The sequence below is a fragment of the Polyodon spathula genome, chromosome 23 (assembly GCF_017654505.1).
Source record: "Polyodon spathula isolate WHYD16114869_AA chromosome 23, ASM1765450v1, whole genome shotgun sequence".
NCBI classification, from domain to species: Eukaryota; Metazoa; Chordata; class Actinopteri; order Acipenseriformes; family Polyodontidae; genus Polyodon; species Polyodon spathula.
In genome coordinates this window covers 26,971,385-26,990,328 of record NC_054556.1, presented here as the reverse complement: position 1 = coordinate 26,990,328, position 18,944 = coordinate 26,971,385, and the positions used below count along the sequence as shown (strand labels likewise).

Genomic DNA, 18,944 nt, shown 5'->3' with positions numbered 1-18,944 from the left:
TTTTTGTGGTTACAGGGCCATTGTCCCATGCCAGTGCCCCGGCCTAATGTCACACAGGGCTTCTTCATCAGATCCACATGTCAGTCACACTCCCCTCCCAGCCTCCATCTGATTATCCAATCCAGGCATCGCTGATATTACCTTTACCTGGTGAAGGGACCCAGGGTTTCTGCACTACACCACTGACTATATGAACCTTCTCCAATATTTCTTGTCCATTCCAGGCAAACAATCAAATACCTTTTTGCATGCAGAGCTCACATTGAAACATGAGAATTTTGAGTTTGTATCTTTCTCTGTTCCTTGTGAGATAGGAATGGAAACAGGCATGCAGTTTAACGTGGGATCGAATCTCAATTATTCAGATGAAGATAGTAGTTCAGAGAGTGGTGATTTAAGGAAGATGGAGTTTATATTTTTTCTTTTTTTTTTGTATTAAGATAATACATTGAATAATCTTCTTTACAAAAAGCTTAAGACATCCAAAGGGACTGACTGTATGTAGTGTGCTATGGTTTTGACAAGAATATAAAACTACAGCGATCCACATCCCTGCACTTCTTACAGGAGTTATGAAATGGCAGGTGTCCATGCGCCTTGGTAACTGGCATGCATACAATATGTGTTTCACTGCTCAGATTGTGAACTGAAACGGTAGGATTTCATGCTGGAATGCGTAGGATTTCAAACTGTGTTCGCTCTGCCAATGCCAAGGTTTATTATACAGCAGCATACCCACCTTTAAAAAAAATAATAAATAAATCACGCCAATCTTTATCGACCAGGAACAAAACACACCCACACAAATATCAGCAGTAGGGATTTATTGAGAGCTGGCTCTGTGCTCCTACTAACGCTACTTGAAACTATAATGAAGTGCATTTACACAGGCCAGCCTCATTCTTTGAGCACACATGCAGTTCTTCCTGTTTCTCCATATTGAGGTTAGAAAGAACAGACATTACCCCAAGGTAGCACCCCCACTGTGGGATACATGCTCCAAAAACAAAACAAGAAGACTTACTGATGAAAGCAACAGCAGCAAATAAACTAGAACGAGCAAAGCAAAAGTGCTTAATATGAAATAAGCATTGAGCAGTATAGTGGGGCATTATTATGAAACCCCTCCACTGCCAAAAAAAAAAAAAAAAAAGAAAACATACATCTGATTGTCCACCTCCTGACATACCTCCACGTAAGGTACCTTTAAGACTACGTTTCCCATTTTATAGACTGACGGGAGACCACCTCTGTCCATTAATGTGCAAGAATTTCAAAGAGGCGCAGTTTACACATGGAATAGTCCCATTAGCTTCTTCCAACATGAGACAGACACAGGCAATTTCAATGATTCATAGTTTTAAATGTTTATATATCAGTGCAATACATTGTTTTAAATTCTACAGTCTCCAGAATCCTCCCGCCTCTCTGCTTTTAAAACAAAGTGCCACAGAATTCATAGGCACACTAACTGAATGACCCATGACTTGACTTTTTACATCTGAAACCTCAGGTGTGCCAAAACATCCCGCTACTGTAAATAGGCAGTCTGTAGATTTCAACCAGAGCCTTCCAGTAGACCCAGAAATAAGGTATCCCAACCTGTCTGTAAGGAAGTCCTAGATCAAACACGATTCACTTTATTACCTGGTGCAGCAGCATCCCAAACGAGTCGCTGCATCGTTAGGGTCCGGACGACGCTGCAACTGCAATTATTTGTCTTGTTTTAACGTTTACTGCAGTGATGATGGAGGGGATTTCCACATGGGCCCTGCAAACTGCAGGATAAATACAGAACACGTCCCTCCCAGAGACTGGGGAAGCATTCACTATCAGTGAAAGCAAAAGAATGTCTGTACAACATAGAAGTCACGTCTGGGTCTCAGAATATTTATCTCCTCTTGGGTCACATTTTTATTTATATACTTGCACCAGATTGGTAGATTATAATTAGGGCCTGACTAGATATTTTACATGCTTTTGAAAGTAGTACTGCTAAATGTCCTATACAGTGAAATGTGCCACAGTTTTTACCCGGGTTGACTGGTCGCTAGTCTCTACAGTTAGGTGTAGAAAATGTGAAAGCTGGAATCAGGGTTGCAGTGCAGTTCAGTGCTGTTTCCCCCTACTCTTCTGTGACAGTGATGACGTCATACTGGATCCCCTGCTGTTGCATCTGCTCCAGCTGCTCGGGCGTGGCTTCGGTAGCATACACGGTCTGAGTCTGGGCCATGGCTGCATCAGCCACTGCTGGGAGGAAAGCAGGAGAGAGAGAGGGAGACAGAGAGAGAGAGAAAGAGAGTTAATATACAGGACGAGAAACCCCTACAAACCACCAGGAACTTTTAATAAGGGGAAGGTCTTTGAGCTTTGATAGACCTGGCATGCCACTTGTTCCCAGCTAGCCAGGAGGACAATTATGTTGTGGAATTGGGCTTCAAGACACTAAACAAGCTTTGCAGTAAACCCAGAATTAATTTACACTCCAACAGAAGAGCAAGGGTGGAGTCTAGGTTCATGTCAGTTGCAAGACTGCAGCAGTACACATGTAACAAGAGCGGGCACCACCACACAGACTAACAGTGAAAATCAGTACCTATCGTTTGCAGCAGGGTCAATGTGTTCTCTGGTAGTCACAGAAGGGAGTGCTGTGGTAAATTCCCTAATCTGGAGACAGGGATTCCTGAAAAGAATGCTGTGCAGCACTAGATTAAAAACACAGCAGATGGTGCTGGCGAGACATGGCTTACCGGTAACAGTGGAATGTGCTACAGCCTCTAGATCCTCATGGCTGACGATCTGTTCCCCCGAACTGATGGGTACGTACTGGATCTGACCGTCGTGGCTCAACGCGATCTGAACAGGAGTCACAACTCAGTCTCGCAGTCTACATTTCTATAGCAGGTTTATGGGAATGTTGTTAAAGACAGGAAAAGATATTTCCGCGATTAATTAGTCCTGGATTAACATGGGTCCAGCAGGACTGGGTTCATTTTGGTGCAGTTGTTCTGTTTATTAAGTTTGCCTGAGCCTGCCCTGGGATTGCCATTCTGTATTATCTCTTACCTGCTGCTCCTGTAGGAACTGGCCGTCTTGTTCGTACTGAATGTGAGCGATCTGTCCATCCTGCACCTGCAGTTCAACACAAGACACATCTGAGAACAGAACGAGCAGCGGCTATTTTAAAACCAGGACGACAAACACCAACAGCCTGAAGGTTGTGCTGATCTGCCGTCCAGTATAATGTGTCTGCTTGTACAAGTGCAGGCTCTCCGTCAGTGCCACTGTATCAGTGTGTAAGGAGAGTCTGGAGATGTGTGTGTGTGTGTGTGTGTGTGTCAATCTGTGTTAGCACTGTGTCTATGTTAATCTGTATGTATTATGTGTTTATGAAGTGTTTACAAAAAAACCTTCCGTTGCTGTTGTCATTGTATGCGTGAATGCATGGTGTGGTGCACGTATGTGTACATGTATACACGTGTGTTTGTTATATATATATATATATATATATATATATATATATATATATATATATATATATATATATATATATATATATATATATATACACACACACACACACACACACACACACACACACACACCTGAATGTGGTTTCCTTCTGACACCACCACATATTCCTGAGGGATGATGTGCTGGATCCCATCCTGTGAGATGATATACTGGACCTGCAGAAAGAAATTGGGTCAGTGTGGTCTGGATCAGTGTGTAAGCTCTTCTAAAACACACTACAGCCCTGCTGCAGTGCAGTCTCTCTGCAGCCTTGTGCTGCGGGCTCCAGTCATGACAGGGGCTTGGATTATATCAGAATTATGACATTGTCAAATTTTGAAATGAAGTTCAGAACCCCTGGTTTACCCCCTTATTGAACAGAGATGCCCATCTCGGTTACCTGGTTCTCAGCAGTCACCAGGTGCTGCACTGTCTGCCCATCCACAGTGGTTATCTGCTGGATGTACGTGGTTTCCTCCTACAAAAGAAATCCATTCAGGAAACACACACGCTAAGGAAACACACACTATTTAAACCTGGTAGGTAAGGTGCATTGTAAAGCCCCACCCTGCCTTCCGGCAGTGTGTACCTGGTCTGACAGAGCCTGCTCCTGGGCTACGATGATGTGATCCTGCCCCAGAGCCTGCTGCAGCCTCTCTGGAGTGATCACGGTCTGGCCAGCCTGCAGAGCAGCTGGTGGGAGAGAGAAAACACCTGAAAATCTGTGAAACCACCATGAGCCCTACGGATTACTACGGGAGTTCAAATACAAGTTTAGTTTTTACTTAAACCCAACAGCATCGACTACACTCGGACACAGCTTCAGTAGCTTTCCTCTAAGCACAGTTTAAAACACATCGATATGCTGAATTCTGACTGTATCCGCTTCTGCTATAGACTACATATTGTCCAAACCCTTTTAAAAAATAAAAAAAGCCTTAAAAACGGGATAGTTCAAAACAGACACACTGCGGCGCTCAGCGCGCCACCCCGCTGGACGGCCCTGCACTGGAGGGAGCGGTCCTGATTCCTTACTCTGCAGTGTGGCCAGCGTCTCCTCATCGCTGTTCAGGATGAGAGCCTGCTGGGCTCCCCCAAGCCGGGCCTTGCGGGCGGGCGGCTCGTGGCTGTGCAGCCGCTCCATGTGGAACTTCAGGTGTCCGTTCCGGTTAAACCTGTGGGGAGATGCCAGAGATTTACCACGTGGGTTTCTTCTGGAGCTGTGTGATCACTGCGGTCCAGAGTTCCACAAAACCCAACCATGCTGCTCCTTACGTAACTCTGCAGTTCACTGTTGGGATGTTTAAAACGAGTGCCAACAGTGGCACCTAGTGGTAGAAAACTGTATATACTATCAACCCAGTGACAAGAAACCTTTTGCTGTCATTTTAGATCAGCAGGGATGGAAATAAGACTCACCTTGCATAGCAGTTTGATCCATTCCAAGCATGTATTAAAACCTAGAATGGGTGAAACTGCTGTGCAATAGGAGTCTTATTTCAATCCCTGACCTTGGTAATTTGCAACACTTAGAAGTTTTTTGTAAGCAGAAAAATAGGGTGTGTTTGTTGAGCAGGCCTATCAGATGAAGAGGCAATGACACACCTCTGCCCACAGATCTCACAGGCGAAGGGCTTCTCGTTGGTGTGAGTCATCATGTGGCGTCTCAGGTCCTTCTTGTTCTTGGACGCAAAGCTGCAGTGGCCACACTTATGGGGTCGGAGGTCAGCGTGCTGAGTCATGTGATTCTGGTGGTGGAATGGTAAGGGGGAGGTGTTTACGTCTGTTAAAAATTATTATTTTAAAAGAACTTTTAATTATTTACCAGGGATGTCCCATCACCATTAAAATGTAGGGTTTTGGGAGACATTTCACCAGCCAGAGTTATGGTTTGCATCTGTTCCTGCTCTGGTGAACAGGTGTACAGTACCACAAGTGGAGGATGCATGCAGCGTGACGAATGTGTTGAGAAGTCTAGAGAGTATAGAGCTGGAGTGCACAATTTCAGTCCTCAATGTCTAAAGCCCTGCTGGTTTTCATTCCACCTGTACTCCAAATGACTCAACTGAAGCACTTTACCTCCCTGCAGCTCTCAGCCAGTGAATTGCTTAGTGATCCCTACAAAAGTTGGAGGACTCTGGACCCCTGCAGTAGAGGGTGCTGCTGAAACACTAACCCGCACATCTGGCCAGGAGGAAGCAGCATAGGTACAGTCCGGGCACTTGAACATGTGGGGACCCACGTGCGCCCTCTTGTGGCTCTCCATCTCCGCCCTGCCGTGGAAGGAGGCCATGCAGATCTTGCAGGAGAATTTCTTGGAGTTGAGCTGCTGACTGGAGGAGGTGGAAGGGGGAGAGGAGGGGGTCTCACTGCTGAGCTGGGGAAAGAAAGCAGGGAGACATGAGTCTTCTTACAGATACCGTTACAGTAGAACAAGCCAGATAAAATTAATATCTAGATAAGATAAGCAATGTATGGATTGGATTATCAGTACTAAATGACAACATACTGTACAGACAGCAAATCCATGTGTGCACTAGGTCCCATTAATAACTGTAACTGAAACATAACTTGCAGTTCAAAAACAGATGCCCAAAACTGGGAGTAGCCTAAACTTCCCCCGTCACTCAATCCCCTCCAAGTGTTTCTCTTTAGCGCCCTGAGCCTCCTCGCGCCTTACCTCAATTTGCTGGACAGTCCCTCCACCGAGGCTGGACGTCAGGTAGTACTTTCCCTTGTGCTCCTTCAGGGTACCGGTCAAAGCACCACTGCTGACCACCACAGAATGAGAGCCCTCTGGGCTGGCATCTCCACTGCTGCAGACGCACAGAGAAAGGGCATTATGAGAGTCACGACAAGAGCAAGCCAGTGTCCCCTATAATATGATGGGCTGGGTTGGGTATATAAAAAAAATAAAATAAATAAATATATATATATATATATATATATATATATTATATATATATATATATATTTGCTTTGGTCTGTGCTAGTCTCAGTCTAGTCCAATAGCAGTTATCTTCTAAATGTGAATATCTGCACAGCACACCTCTAATGTCACCTCTGTGTACAAGGTTTCAGTTCAGGGAGTATGTCTTCAGCCCCTTGAGGCCAGTTTCACAAAGCACTGCTAGCACTGATAACAAGCTCTTTTATTTGTATCTGTTAAACTATATTTTACAATAGGACGATAAAGTTTAGTAGAAATGCACTCAACAAATCTATACATGACTGAAGAATAAACGTGTTCTTTTCTTAATTGTTTTTTATGGAAGTGAACTGGATTTATCAGACTGCTGTCTAGAATTGCTTTGTGAAAGTAGCCCCTTGGTTTTCAGAGCTGCCCAGCTGTCTCTTGCGTGTGTTTGGAGTCCCTACCTGTACACGGTGGCAGTGCTGTGGATCTCCTCTCCTGGCTGCTCCACCATGCTCAGCTCCCCACCTGGGTATGAGGTGATGTTGATCTGGGTGATCTCAGTACCTCCCCCCATTGCCCTGGGTTCAAAGGCTTCTTGCACCATGGCCTCCCCGTGCTCCCTCACATGGAATGTCACAACCTTCTGGGTCTGGGAGGAGAGGTGCTCAGCAGGGTCTGCCTCCCCCTCCTCCAAGTCCCCTGCTGTCCCGTCTGATTTCAGCACTGCCACCTGCAGGGGGCGGCGCAGCGGTTAGAGGAGATGATGATAACAGCACTACACAGAGAAGCACACACACAGACACACAAACACACAGGGACTTACACAGAGTAAATGACAATGGAGAACAATAAAGCTGGAATAATAAGGCAGGATCTCAAAGTATATATATTTCCTGCCACAGCCTGTACCTGCAGTGAGTTACTGACCAGCTCTCTGGGATTGCTCATGTTCAGCAGCAGGTCCAGGGCATTCTGTGCTGCCAATTCAGCCAGTTCATCTCCTGCTGTGAGATTAATTGAAACATGAATGAGTTGGTTCAATCTATTGAAGTAATTGAGATGACTTCAGTCATTCCTGTCCATTCCTCACCTTGCTCGTATATGATGGTGGTATTTCCCAGGGAATCTTGGGTTACTGTGGGATTCTCCGTGGACTGCACTGCTTGAAATGCCATCTGCGCTATTGAAACCTGCCAATCAACAACAAAGCAGACAAAGCGTTAGCAAGCTCCGAATAGCATCCCACACTCCAAAAACAGGCCAAGGGTGTTAGAAATCTGGAATTTCACAAAACCTGAACCTTCTCAATTTAACTTCTAAAGCATAACTTCTAAACGACACAGAAAGCAACAGAGGCCCTTCTCCCGCCCTATCTCTTACGATGGGCCCGTGGGTGCTGTCCTGCATAGCCTGGCTGTTCTCGTGCTGCTGCTTGAGCTCCTCTATCTGCTGCAGGGTGAAGAAGGGGCGTCGGCGGCGTGGGGGCTCCTCAGGGTGACTCTTGGCCCACTCCTCAAAGCTCTCCGCGTGGCGGCACTGCACATGCAGCCGCAGGTTTTTCTTGTGCTTCGTCACAAAGTGGCACAAATCACAGGAGAATGGCTTCTCACCTGGGAGGAGCGAGAGAGAGCACGTCAGCTGGCACAGGCTGCAAAAACTATGAGCACGCAATCATAATAAAGCAAAAACACATTTGAACCCTTCCATGCATGACGACCTCATATGGGGTTGGATAAAAAAAACTTTGCTAGTTTATATGGGAACATATGGAAGATGCAAATGCATGATCACATCATATTACCCACCCCCCAACCATGTAAAACAACGGAAAAAAAAAAGCAAAACATTTTCAATAACAAAATATCTTTATTATGTGCCCAAAACTACTTTTTTTCCCAGATATTTTCAATATTTCATGCATGAGCTTTTAGTACCCAATAATAACGTGGAATTATTATAAAGCTTTTTTTTTTTTTTGCACAGCCCTATTAAAAGGCAGATCCTGTGCATCCCTGTGCCCTGGCAGGCCCCTCACCTGTGTGCTTGATGGCCATGTGAGACACCAGGAAGTCCTCTTTGGTGGTGGAGTATTTACAGTAGTCACATTTGAAGGGCTTGTCGCTGGCGTGTGAAAGCTGGTGGTTGAGCAGGAGCTTCTTATTGTCGCACGTGTATTCACAGAATTCACACTTGAACCTACAAGACAGAAAGCAAACGCATCAACACGAAACAACACTGACGAGGTCACGCGCTATCACAACATATGTGAATTCCGCCTGCTCTCACCTGCTGTTCCCGCAGCTCTGGATGTGAGTCAGGAGGTGCATTTTGAAGGTGTATCGTTTCTTAAAGGACTTCCCGCACTGCAGAGCGAAGAGAAAACAGGAAGCATTAATACATTTTCCCAAAGTTTCCAAAGCCTGGCCAAAACTGCTTATTCATACTGGACCAGTGGAGATTTAACCCAGCGATTACACTGTGCAGATTTGCTGTAGTAATGCTTCTCTAAGCACCACTATGCTGGTGGTTTTCAATACGAGTTTGCTGCCTTTAGTGTCCAGCCCCTGGACTGACCTTGTCACACATGTGCGGTTTCTCCAAGCTGTGCGTCTTCATGTGCTGTGTGAGCCGCTTCTGCATGGGGTAGACCCGGCTGCACACTGGGCAGGGGTACTGGGTGATCTTGGGAACCTGTTCAGAAGCAGAGGAAGGTCATTATCGCAATGTACTGCAGGAGCACTGGCACTGAGATTGATTCAATAAACTCACTGCTTATATTTCAGCCCCAGCCCCACCCTCTCCAGTTCATACCCCTTTCTCTAGCTATGGCCTCAGTTTGGGGGTCGTTTCTAAATGCACAGATTTTGAATTGTAACTGCAACTTGCTAAACAAACCTTGTCGTCCTGCGAACATCCAGTTAGATCAGCAGGAAGTCATCGGAGGTTCAGTGTGTGTATGTGTGTGTGTGTGTGTGGTCAACAGAATCCAGAAAGGGGAAAAAAAAGGGACAGTCTGATTAGAGTCAGTTTATCTTCGGCCGGACAGTTCACCTCTAGTCATATCTGAGTCATATGCCATCCTTATGAATAACTGCCCCTTTGTGCAGCCACTGTGCCACCTAGAGACAGACTTGATTCATTCCTTCTACCAGCTACCTAGAATGGGATGTGTTAAAAGATATCCTCCTGAGCCTATGCCATCTAGCACTAGCATGTTAACAACATATATGCACGAGAGCAGTCCAAGCTGGGCAGGCATAACAACACATTCGCCTTTTACCAATCCATTGCCATCCTTACCATTTGTAAAACAGTAGTTCAAAAAGTAATATCTTACCAGCTCAGTCTTCTTTTTCCTGTAAGAGAAAAGGGAAACAAAAATCATTTTGAATTGTTGTAGTACCATCTTTTCATAATTCACGTTCCTACCCTCCTCAGCGGTATCAAAACTCCATTTTATCTTTAACTGTGAGCTATAATTAATTCTAAGAACTATCCTCTATCCTCTGATACCTCACATATCCTCAGCTCTAAGCACCAGGTCACACTGCCTCCCAGTCCCTTAGTGTAAACCACTGGGCCCCAGTGCCTCCTTGTCTCACAGCTCGTAGGACTAGACCACACTGCCTTCCAGTCCTGGGGCAAGCCAGCCAGCACAACTACTTACTTGTCCTTGCTGTGCACGGCAGAGTGACGGGTTACATCCTTCTTGTACACACTGGTGTAGTCACACTCGTCACATTTGTATGGCTTTGTTCCCTCATGGTTGAACATGTGCTCCTGCAGCAAGAAGAGAAACGTGGCATACAGCATTAAACTTCAGGGAACACTGTGTGCCAAAACCAGCATTTCAAAAGGGAACAGATCTGCCGGGACGCTATTGTAAAAGAAAATGATCCAGTGTTGATGTAATCTACATGCATCTGTGGTGGCTACACAAACACTTGGCCAGTAGATGGCACCACCACACACAAGATTTGGAAGAGCCTCAGCAATACTGCCCTGGGCTCAGTTGTGTCAGCAATGCGCAAGTTAAAACTTAGCTTAGCTAGAGCGTAACTCTTTACTAACTCTGCTTTTACATAATACTAATATTCCACGGGTTGCACCAAGCGATATAGTTAGAAGATACGACTTAGTTGTTACTTAAAATGTAGGCATACCTTTAGACAGGTGTAAAGCTGTTCGTGGCTTCTGTTTTCACGATGGCACGACAAACTTTATTGCGTGAACTTCTCTTTAGTAAAGTTTAGTAAGAGTTACGCTAGAACTAAGCTAAGTTTGAACTTACGCACAGCTGGTTCAACCGTCCCCTGTAAGTTTAAGAAATCAAAGCAAGATAAGTGCTGACACTTCAGCTTTTGCCTTCTCCACAGAGAAAGACTTAGAAATAAAAGAACTGCTTGACATCTAAACACATGCAGGACAGCAGTGTGTAACCAGCACGCAAGCCCCAGCCCAGCCCCACACCTGCCTTCAAGGAAGACCAGCGCTTGCACCGATAGCTGCACTGCAGGCACTTGAAGTGCTCCGGGTCATTCCCCTCGTGAGAATCCAGGTGGAATCGCATGTCGACCTGTGTCAGGAAACGTGAGCCACAGATCCGGCAGTGATGTGGCCTCAGCAGGGGCTTGTGTGATCTGTAATAATATCTAGCGTTCAAAACAAAAACAGAAAAAAAAACAAGCAGCAGCATGTTAAAAGACAAACCCATATTATACAGATAGGAAAGTAACATCCTGAAATGCTTCAGCAGCAGAACCTACATTTACTGCTGGCACGTTTCATATTGCTTTTAATATTAAGATAAATCATAACACACTATTCATCATTTTTTATAAAAGGAAAATAAAACTAGTAGTGTTTCAAAAAGATCAGGAGGCTAATGCAAGGACTCAAAAGTTGTACTTTTCTCTTTACAAACGCCAATGCAAACTGACCGACAAAGAACGTGATAGAGCACTGAAACAGCAGGGCTGCTTTATTTCAGAGCCAGTACACTGTGTGTGTGGAGGAGCTGTGCCTGAGGAGTGAGATGGAAAGCATCAGAGCCAGTACACTGTGTGTGGAGGAGCTGTGCCTGAGGAGTGAGATGGAAAGCATCAGAGCCAGTACACTGTGTGTGGAGGAGCTGTGCCTGAGGAGTGAGATGGAAAGCATCAGAGCCAGTACACTGTGTGTGGAGGAGCTGTGCCTGAGGAGTGAGATGGAAAGCATCAGAGCCAGTACAATGTGTGTGGAGGAGCTGTGCCTGAGGAGTGAGATGGAAAGCATCAGAGCCAGTACACTGTGTGTGGAGGAGCTGTGCCTGAGGAGTGAGATGGAAAGCATCAGAGCCAGTACACTGTGTGTGTAGAGGAGCTGCTCACTTGCGGGTCGACATGTACTTCTTGTATTTCTTGCGTAAGAATCGCTTGGAGGGTCGGCCTCGCCTCCTCGGGAAGTAGCCTGTCTCCTCTGGACCTGTATTAGAGGAGGGATCCTTGTTCTCTGAATCCGATTGGCTGACACCGGGCTCGGCGCAGTTCTCATTGGATGTTGAGGTCGTCCCATTGCCCAGCCCTGAGGAGCTGGCTGCCTCAGAACCCTGTAGCTCTGCACTTTGATTGGATACAGAGGGAATCAAGGGCTCCACTTCGGCTCCTGATGTATTAATGAACAAAATAGGACAATCATTTAAGATGCATTAATATATTGCATATATATATATATATATTATATATATATATATATATATATATGCAACTGAAGTATGTGTTGAAGGTCAACTTCCACTGAAAACTATGATTGTCACATCGTACTGTGCAGGGTAGGATTCTGTCATTGTGATATATTTGACCTGTTAAGGTAGTCTGAAGAATTTCTCATGAAACCACACAACCAGGCAATACAGTAAATGTATTCACAATAACAGCAAGGAGGCCCACCTTGGTTTACAGGGCGCCCCTCAGCGGGGAACTTCCTGGGGCGCACCACTCTTCGACGAGGCCTCTCCAGGGAAGAGGTTGGGGCACTACGCGGCAAACTGGGCAGCCGTCCGCGAGGCTCGTCCTCGGCTGGGTTATAGTCACTGTCGTCTGGGGAGAATGAGGGATTAAGGGGGTGGAGAGAGAAGGGGGTTGTAAATACACATTGACCAATAGTGTGCAGACTTTTAAGCAAAAGCTAAGGTCACTGGTGCTGGGATGGGTAACACAGTTTAATCCCAGCCTAAGGCAGACACGAGGTCCTGAACCTCAGCTTGCACTTCAGCTGCAGAGCTGGAGCTGTTGCCAATCCCCAATGCAATGACCTGCAGTAGTCACGTCTTTTACCTTCAGGGTCGTCAATGGCACCGGCGTCTACAATATCATCCTCCTCCTCCTCCTCGGCCTGCTCCTCCCCCTTCACTGCTCCCTCCTGGGCGGAGTCTTGTCGTCTGGGGCGGCCGCGGCCTCGCTTCTTTGGTGGGGGGGCACCTTGGGGGGGGAGGTGGGTGGACATTAGTCTCCTGCCCTCAATTCAACTTCCCATTGACCAAAATGTTGTATTTTTTTTTTTGTTTTTATTTAAATTGTACAACCAGTTAACAGAATATGTACAATGAAGACTTGCCAACACTGTGATAGAACTTCTATAGACATACAATGAATAACGAATCCCAGCCCCTGGTGACGCTGTGCCCGCACGTACTGCTGTTTCTGAAGTGGCGCTCCCTCATGTGCTTGATGAGGGTGTCCTTGGAGATGCTCTTGTAGGGACACATCTTGCACTTGAACTGCCGCACCACCACCACCTCCATCATCGCCTCCAGCTCTGCCAGGTCCAGCTCCCCCAGGCGCTGTGACCTCTCTACCTCCCGAGACCCAGACTGTTCCTGGGAATGCTGGGGTTGATCCGGATCATTCCCACTGCACTCGCTGTACTGGGAATTCTGAGGTTGATCCGGATCATTCCCACTGCACTCACTGTACTGAGAATTCTGAGGTTGATCTGGATCGTTCCCACTGCACTCGCTGTACTGGGAATTCTGAGGTTGATCTGGATCGTTCCCACTGCACTCGCTGTACTGGGAATTCTGAGGTTGATCTGGATCATTCCCATTGCACTCGCTGTACTGGGAATTCTGAGGTTGATCTGGATCATTCCCACTGCACTCGCTGTACTGGCAATTCTGAGGTTGATCTGGATCATTCCCACTGCACTCAATGTACTGGCAATTCTGTGGTTGATCCGGATCATTCCCACTGCACTCACTGTACTGGGAATTCTGAGGTTGATCCGGATCATTCCCATTGCACTCGCTGTACTGGGAATTCTGAGGTTGATCCGGATCATTGCCATTGCACTCAATGTACTGGGAATGCTGGGGCTGGTCAGGATGATCTTCACTGCACTCGATATACAGGGAATTTTGTGGTTCATCCAGATTGTTCCCACTGCATTCAATGTACTGGGAATGCTGGGGCTGATCAGGGAGATCTCCACTGTACTCAAAGTACTGGGAATTCTGTGGTTGATCCGAATTATCCCCACTGTACTCAATGTATCGGGAATGCTGGGGCTCCTCGTGTTCAGGATAGCCGGAATGCCCGGGCTGGTCAGTTTGATCTGGATGCATCCCATCCTGATCCTGAAGGCTTGCTCGGTGATCGACAATCTCCGACTGGTCCAGACATGTCGAGGTGGACGTGGGCCCCTCTGCCAAAGACTCCATGGCTATCCGGTTCGAGAAAGCGGAGGATGACATCTGTGAGACCATGGGGGCACCTGGAGAGAAACAAACAACCTGCCTTTATTAGCTTAGAGCCATCATTTACATACTTTCAACTAGAAAACAGTTACATCAAAGTAACACAAAAACTCATGGTGGGATAGCATTTTCAGATTTGACCCCTGTGCCTCTTGGAGCCCCATCTCTGTTAGGGGCAGTACTGACCGTCATCAGGTCCCTGCAGGATGAGGTACTGGGTGGTCTCAGCCCCTCCATCTTCTGCACTCGTCACAGCAATACAGCCTGCAGAACAGACAGCAGAGGAGAGAGAGCATTGGTTTAGCTCATTTTGCACAAAATAAGAACTTTCACGGTTGGTAATACTGGGCCCAATGGACAGGCGAACATTAAGACAGACAGACGGCAGGTCCACCCTCACCGTTCATAATGTCAGGTCCGATGGTGGACTCGATGATCTTGTCGATGGCAGAGCCCAGGTCACTGGAGGTGGAGGCAGTGGAGTCAGACACCATCATGAGCCCCTCGGAGCCGACAGCGCTGGAGTGCACCAGGACCTGCGCAGACTCCGACACCAGCAGGGATTGCGTCACCGTGGAAACGCTGGACACGCTGGTGGACTGGGCAACGGAAGAGGAGTCGGGAAGGTGGACCACAGCCATGACGTCAGTGCTGGAGCTCATCTCCTGGATCACCTCCTGAAAACAGCCCGTTTTCAAATAAATTAAAACAGCAACGTTTACAATAACTGAACCACTCTGATTTAATAAATAGTTAAAAAATGTTTAGGAGATATATTTTTATTTTTTAAGAAAGGACTTGCTTTATGAATTTAGAACGAGTGGTTTTATAGCCAAGGAAGGAAAGGTTTTACAGGATGGTGCTCCAAAAAGAGGTACAGCTCGCAAAGAAGATGCAGTATAATGTGGAAACAATTTAAAAGTAAAAGTGAATAAAAACACATCTCAGAAAGCTGTGCACGTACCACCAGGCCTTCGGAGCTCTGGCCCACGTGCGAGTCGGGCTCGGGTGCGAGCAGAGGCGTGGCGACCGTGTCACTGCTGTCCGCTGACATGGCCTCGGACGTCTCCATTCCCATCCCGCTCTCAGAAGGCTCCTCGAGCCCCGAGGGACCCACATCGCTGCTGCTCTCCACCTCATTGTCCTCCGAGTCCATCCTGCTGACAGAGAGCAACAGGACAGGGGCCAGTTTCACACAGCACTGCGAGCACTAAGCAAGAGATCTTATTTCAAAAAACAACATTTTAAGATAGGATGACATAGTAGAAATCCACTCAACAAGTCACAGCTATGGCCAAAGTTTTGCTCCACCCTATAGAATTAATATATTTTGCTTCATAAAGGGTTGAATGAAACCTGCTGAATAATGTTACGTTAACATATTAAATTACATGCTGCTTTGCAGTTTTCCACAAACTTAACAAACAACTGACACAAATAAAAAAAATGTGACATTTCAAAATCTAATAATATATCTTTAAATAGCACCTTTCATAGTGGACCGCCATCACAAAGTGCTTTACAGAGGTAGGCTGTTAACTGTTCATTATATGCAGAGTCACTTAAAATAATACATTGATTTAACATCTCATCTGCAGGTTGGAGTACAAGTGACTTGCTCAGGGTCACACAGTGAGTCAGACATGGCAAAGGTGGGATTTGAACTGGTGACCTTCTGTTTACAAACCCTGGACTTCAACCACTGGACCACACAACATGAAATACTATACTACTATAGTGGCTTCCAGTAGACTTTTGCAATACAATTCTAGGTGATGTCACATCTTTGGCCACAGCTGTATAAGATTAAAGGGGACGCGCATTATCTATTTATTTTATTTAGCAGACAGCTACCTAGAGCTGGTATGTGAGGCTAGCCTCAGGCTATCTGTGACAGGGGTGACCAGAAGACAACGAGCAGCTGCTTCCAGCCTCACATTTCAGTGCTGGGCTTCCCTTCACAAACCCATCAAACCACTGCTCTGGATCGTTTGTTTACTTGTGCGACTCTCATAAATCCAGACAATGCTGCGAGTTCCATGGATAGTCTGTGATCATCCGAACCCTGTCCAGCCTGCTTGTGTTTCTGTTAACCATGTCCATGGCGGAGAACTACAAAGCCCCACATAATTAAGAGAAATTAAACCTCATCATTGTTTTCTATTAGGCCACTCACACTAGATGTTAGCAAGGTGGAGTTCATTGAGGAACACGGGGCGTTTCTTTTCCACTGACTAATTGTCTATAATGAAAGATTACTATCAGTAATAACAGCGTGTGAAGTTTGGCTGTAGCTGTTACATCTCTTTGAAGTTATAGCTACATGGCTAGTGCATCATTTACCGTGTATACTGTATCATCCAACAGACCCAACTATACCCTGCTCCATCTGAGGACTAATTAGCAGCAGGCATATGGGGTTTGACTTGAGTCATCTGCACAAGCAGTCACGAGTCTCGCAGTGTGGGAATCGTAAAGGCTTTCTTCCCTACTCTGCTCTTCATGCTTCTCGTTTTGTGCAAAAAAAAAAGTGTTATCATGCGAATTAGTGGCGCCGTCGACAGCATTACAGATAGAAGCACGTGATGTCGCGTGCTTTTTCTAGGTTGACCTAGACCTTTTTGCTGCTTATTTTTTATTGCTGAATTTCCATGTGCATTTCATGTATTGAAGAATATGGGTTATTGGTCTTTGATGATAAATGAATGCAACGAGGTTTTGTTTTTAAAGCATATGACTAGTTTACGTATCCAATGTAAAAACCTAAAATTACAATTATGTATTAATACGTGCATATGTGTACTCGTGGACACGTGAGCGTTAGCTGAATATGTAACTGAAAAACATGAAAATAAAAAGTACCCAGATGCTAATTCATATTATTAACATTAACATTAAATTCACATGTTGTTTTGCATCCTTCTATGTTCATGTGGAGCCTATAGTCGGCTCATTACTCTGCGAGTACATCGTCCCAGCAGTAGGTCTGCAGTGCAGTTTAAGGTTGTCACAAACTTGCCCCAGCGCTGGAAAAACTTCTCCGGTTTGCCGACTAAACAATCCACATAGACCATTTAATCTGTCACACTGGGGTTGTACACAGTGCAAATTAACCAAGGTGACGCCTGTAGCGCACACACCATGGTGTTTGATGCGATATAATAATAATAGCATTATAGAAGAGTGAATGATGCCGAAGCTGCTGCACAGGCCGCTGTACGGGCTCTGCTGTTATTGGTGTACCCTTCCTCGCAGAGAAAGCACTCAAATGCTCTTGGTTGGCCAGGTACCCTAAATAATGCAACAGTCAGTGCAGTGCAGTGTGGAAACCGAAGCGTGAGAGCCAGTGCTTCCCGGGGGACGGGCTGCGTGCATGCAATGCTGCTTATGAACACACCGCTCCTGTTGTGTCAACGACGGGCTGTCCTGGCTTTGCTAAGATGAATGCTGATATATTGGACACTGTGCGAGACACCCACAGGAACAGCTCATTCTCAACGCACGTCGCTTGTATTTGTTTAAACGGTAATTTTGTTCTCACACGCCGCGCTTTCCGCACCGGCCAGGCCGAGGTGCCCTTCCCACTGCCTGCCGCCATTCCCCCCTTTCCACTCAGGCAGTCCGTGAGCTCCTATCTGCGGCTGAGGGACCCCGAGGGCCTCCTCGAAACGACCAGCCCGCCCCGTCTCCTTCCCTGAACAAAATCAAAAACTGCGATTTCTACCAGAAAGAGAAAAACACGACTGGCACCCCTTACTGTTTCTCAGATTCCGGGCAGGCCTTCTTTTTTTCTCCAAGCCCTCAAAGGCGAAAACAGTTCACTCCGGTAAACGCTCCGGCATTCTACACGGACGCCATCAGCTTCTCTTTCTGCCCTGAGGACGCCGGCCGGATCTAATTTCAGTGCCTGGACGTGTGATTTTAATTAAAAATAGCACGTTTAACAACGAGAAGACGTGTTGCAGACTCTTTTTTTTTATAAAGGAACGCATGTCTTGTTTAAGTACAGTCTATTTAAATGTAAAACGGTTTAATAACCCGGGACTAGGTTTGTCGGCGGAAGGTTGTGGCAGTTTTCCCCGGGAAAGACGCAAAGGGGTTTTAAAACGCGAGGCGGCTGGCGGAGGCAAAGACAGTGCACTGTGGGATAGCTAGTCCTCCGGACCCCGAAGCTGCTGCAGGGTTTTGATTGAAACTCTGCACCCAGTTAAAGCGAATGTCTGCTTGCTTACCTAGTAACCCTGTTCTACCAATGTTTTCTTGCAGGGCACACCCACCAGTATTCTATATCAATAGGAGCCAGCCATCCATGCACGCGTAGAATAGTATTCTGCACAGGGACACATTCACAGGCTATAATTTAATGTACTGTAAAATAATTACATCTTTATATAGAGCCCACCCACCCCTTCTACTGTGCTGAAATCATACTGTAATACAAAATACACACCTTGACATTATTGTGTTGTGGACTGCCTGAGGTAAATCTTCACATGATCATGAAGACCAGTACAATGTAGAGTACTATTTATGCTGTGCCCTGCCTTGTCATGTTGTCTACAAACCAGTGCAGACAGTCAATGTGAAGGAAGCACAATGCTCTTCCACATCAATGGAAAGCTTATTGTGAACAATGCACAATGACTTAACACCTCTAACCCTAACCCTAACCAAAAACAACTCTACCCCTAACCCTAAACACATCTATCCCTAACCCAAAACAACCCTAACCCAAAACACCTCTATCCCTAAACCTAAACACCTCTACCCCTAACCCTAAAC

The 18,944-nt window shown here is 46.2% G+C and overlaps 1 protein-coding gene across 7 annotated transcripts; it reads right to left on the bottom strand.

The window, feature by feature from the left end:
• Positions 1–600: 600 nt before the first annotated feature.
• znf335 (zinc finger protein 335) lies at positions 601–18,316 on the bottom strand. 7 transcript variants are annotated; one of them, XM_041225115.1, is made up of 29 exons: positions 17,920–18,316; positions 15,127–15,322; positions 14,563–14,839; positions 14,349–14,426; positions 13,103–14,179; positions 12,745–12,888; positions 12,358–12,507; positions 11,800–12,073; positions 10,905–11,082; positions 10,098–10,210; positions 9,768–9,786; positions 9,326–9,334; positions 9,005–9,121; positions 8,717–8,793; positions 8,466–8,626; positions 7,811–8,040; positions 7,521–7,620; positions 7,358–7,431; positions 6,892–7,160; positions 6,194–6,329; positions 5,690–5,890; positions 5,119–5,261; positions 4,549–4,688; positions 4,103–4,206; positions 3,914–3,991; positions 3,606–3,689; positions 3,067–3,132; positions 2,751–2,856; positions 601–2,250 (listed from the first exon to the last, which is right to left on the bottom strand). In XM_041225115.1, exons 2-29 carry the CDS (start codon positions 15,316–15,318, stop codon positions 2,126–2,128), a joined length of 4,722 nt encoding a protein of 1,573 aa, XP_041081049.1. In that variant the 5' UTR covers positions 15,319–15,322; positions 17,920–18,316; the 3' UTR covers positions 601–2,125. The 7 variants fall into 7 exon arrangements, with proteins under 7 accessions (XP_041081049.1, XP_041081048.1, XP_041081046.1 ...); XM_041225114.1 differs by having other exon boundaries at positions 604–2,250; positions 7,358–7,434; positions 17,920–18,313; XM_041225112.1 differs by having other exon boundaries at positions 604–2,250; positions 7,340–7,431; positions 17,920–18,313.
• Positions 18,317–18,944: the final 628 nt, after the last annotated feature.

Excerpts from the sequence above, each read along its gene's own strand:
- znf335 (XM_041225108.1), bottom strand. The coding sequence starts at position 15,318 with ATGGACTCGGAGGACAATGAGGTGGAGAGCAGCAGCGATGTGGGTCCC. Across the intron at positions 5,891-6,193 it reads GGACTGTCCAGCAAATTGAG|CTCAGCAGTGAGACCCCCTC; the intron begins GTAAGGCGCGAG and ends TTCTTTCCCCAG. Across the intron at positions 3,992-4,102 it reads AGCAGGCTCTGTCAGACCAG|GAGGAAACCACGTACATCCA; the intron begins GTACACACTGCC and ends TTTCTTTTGTAG.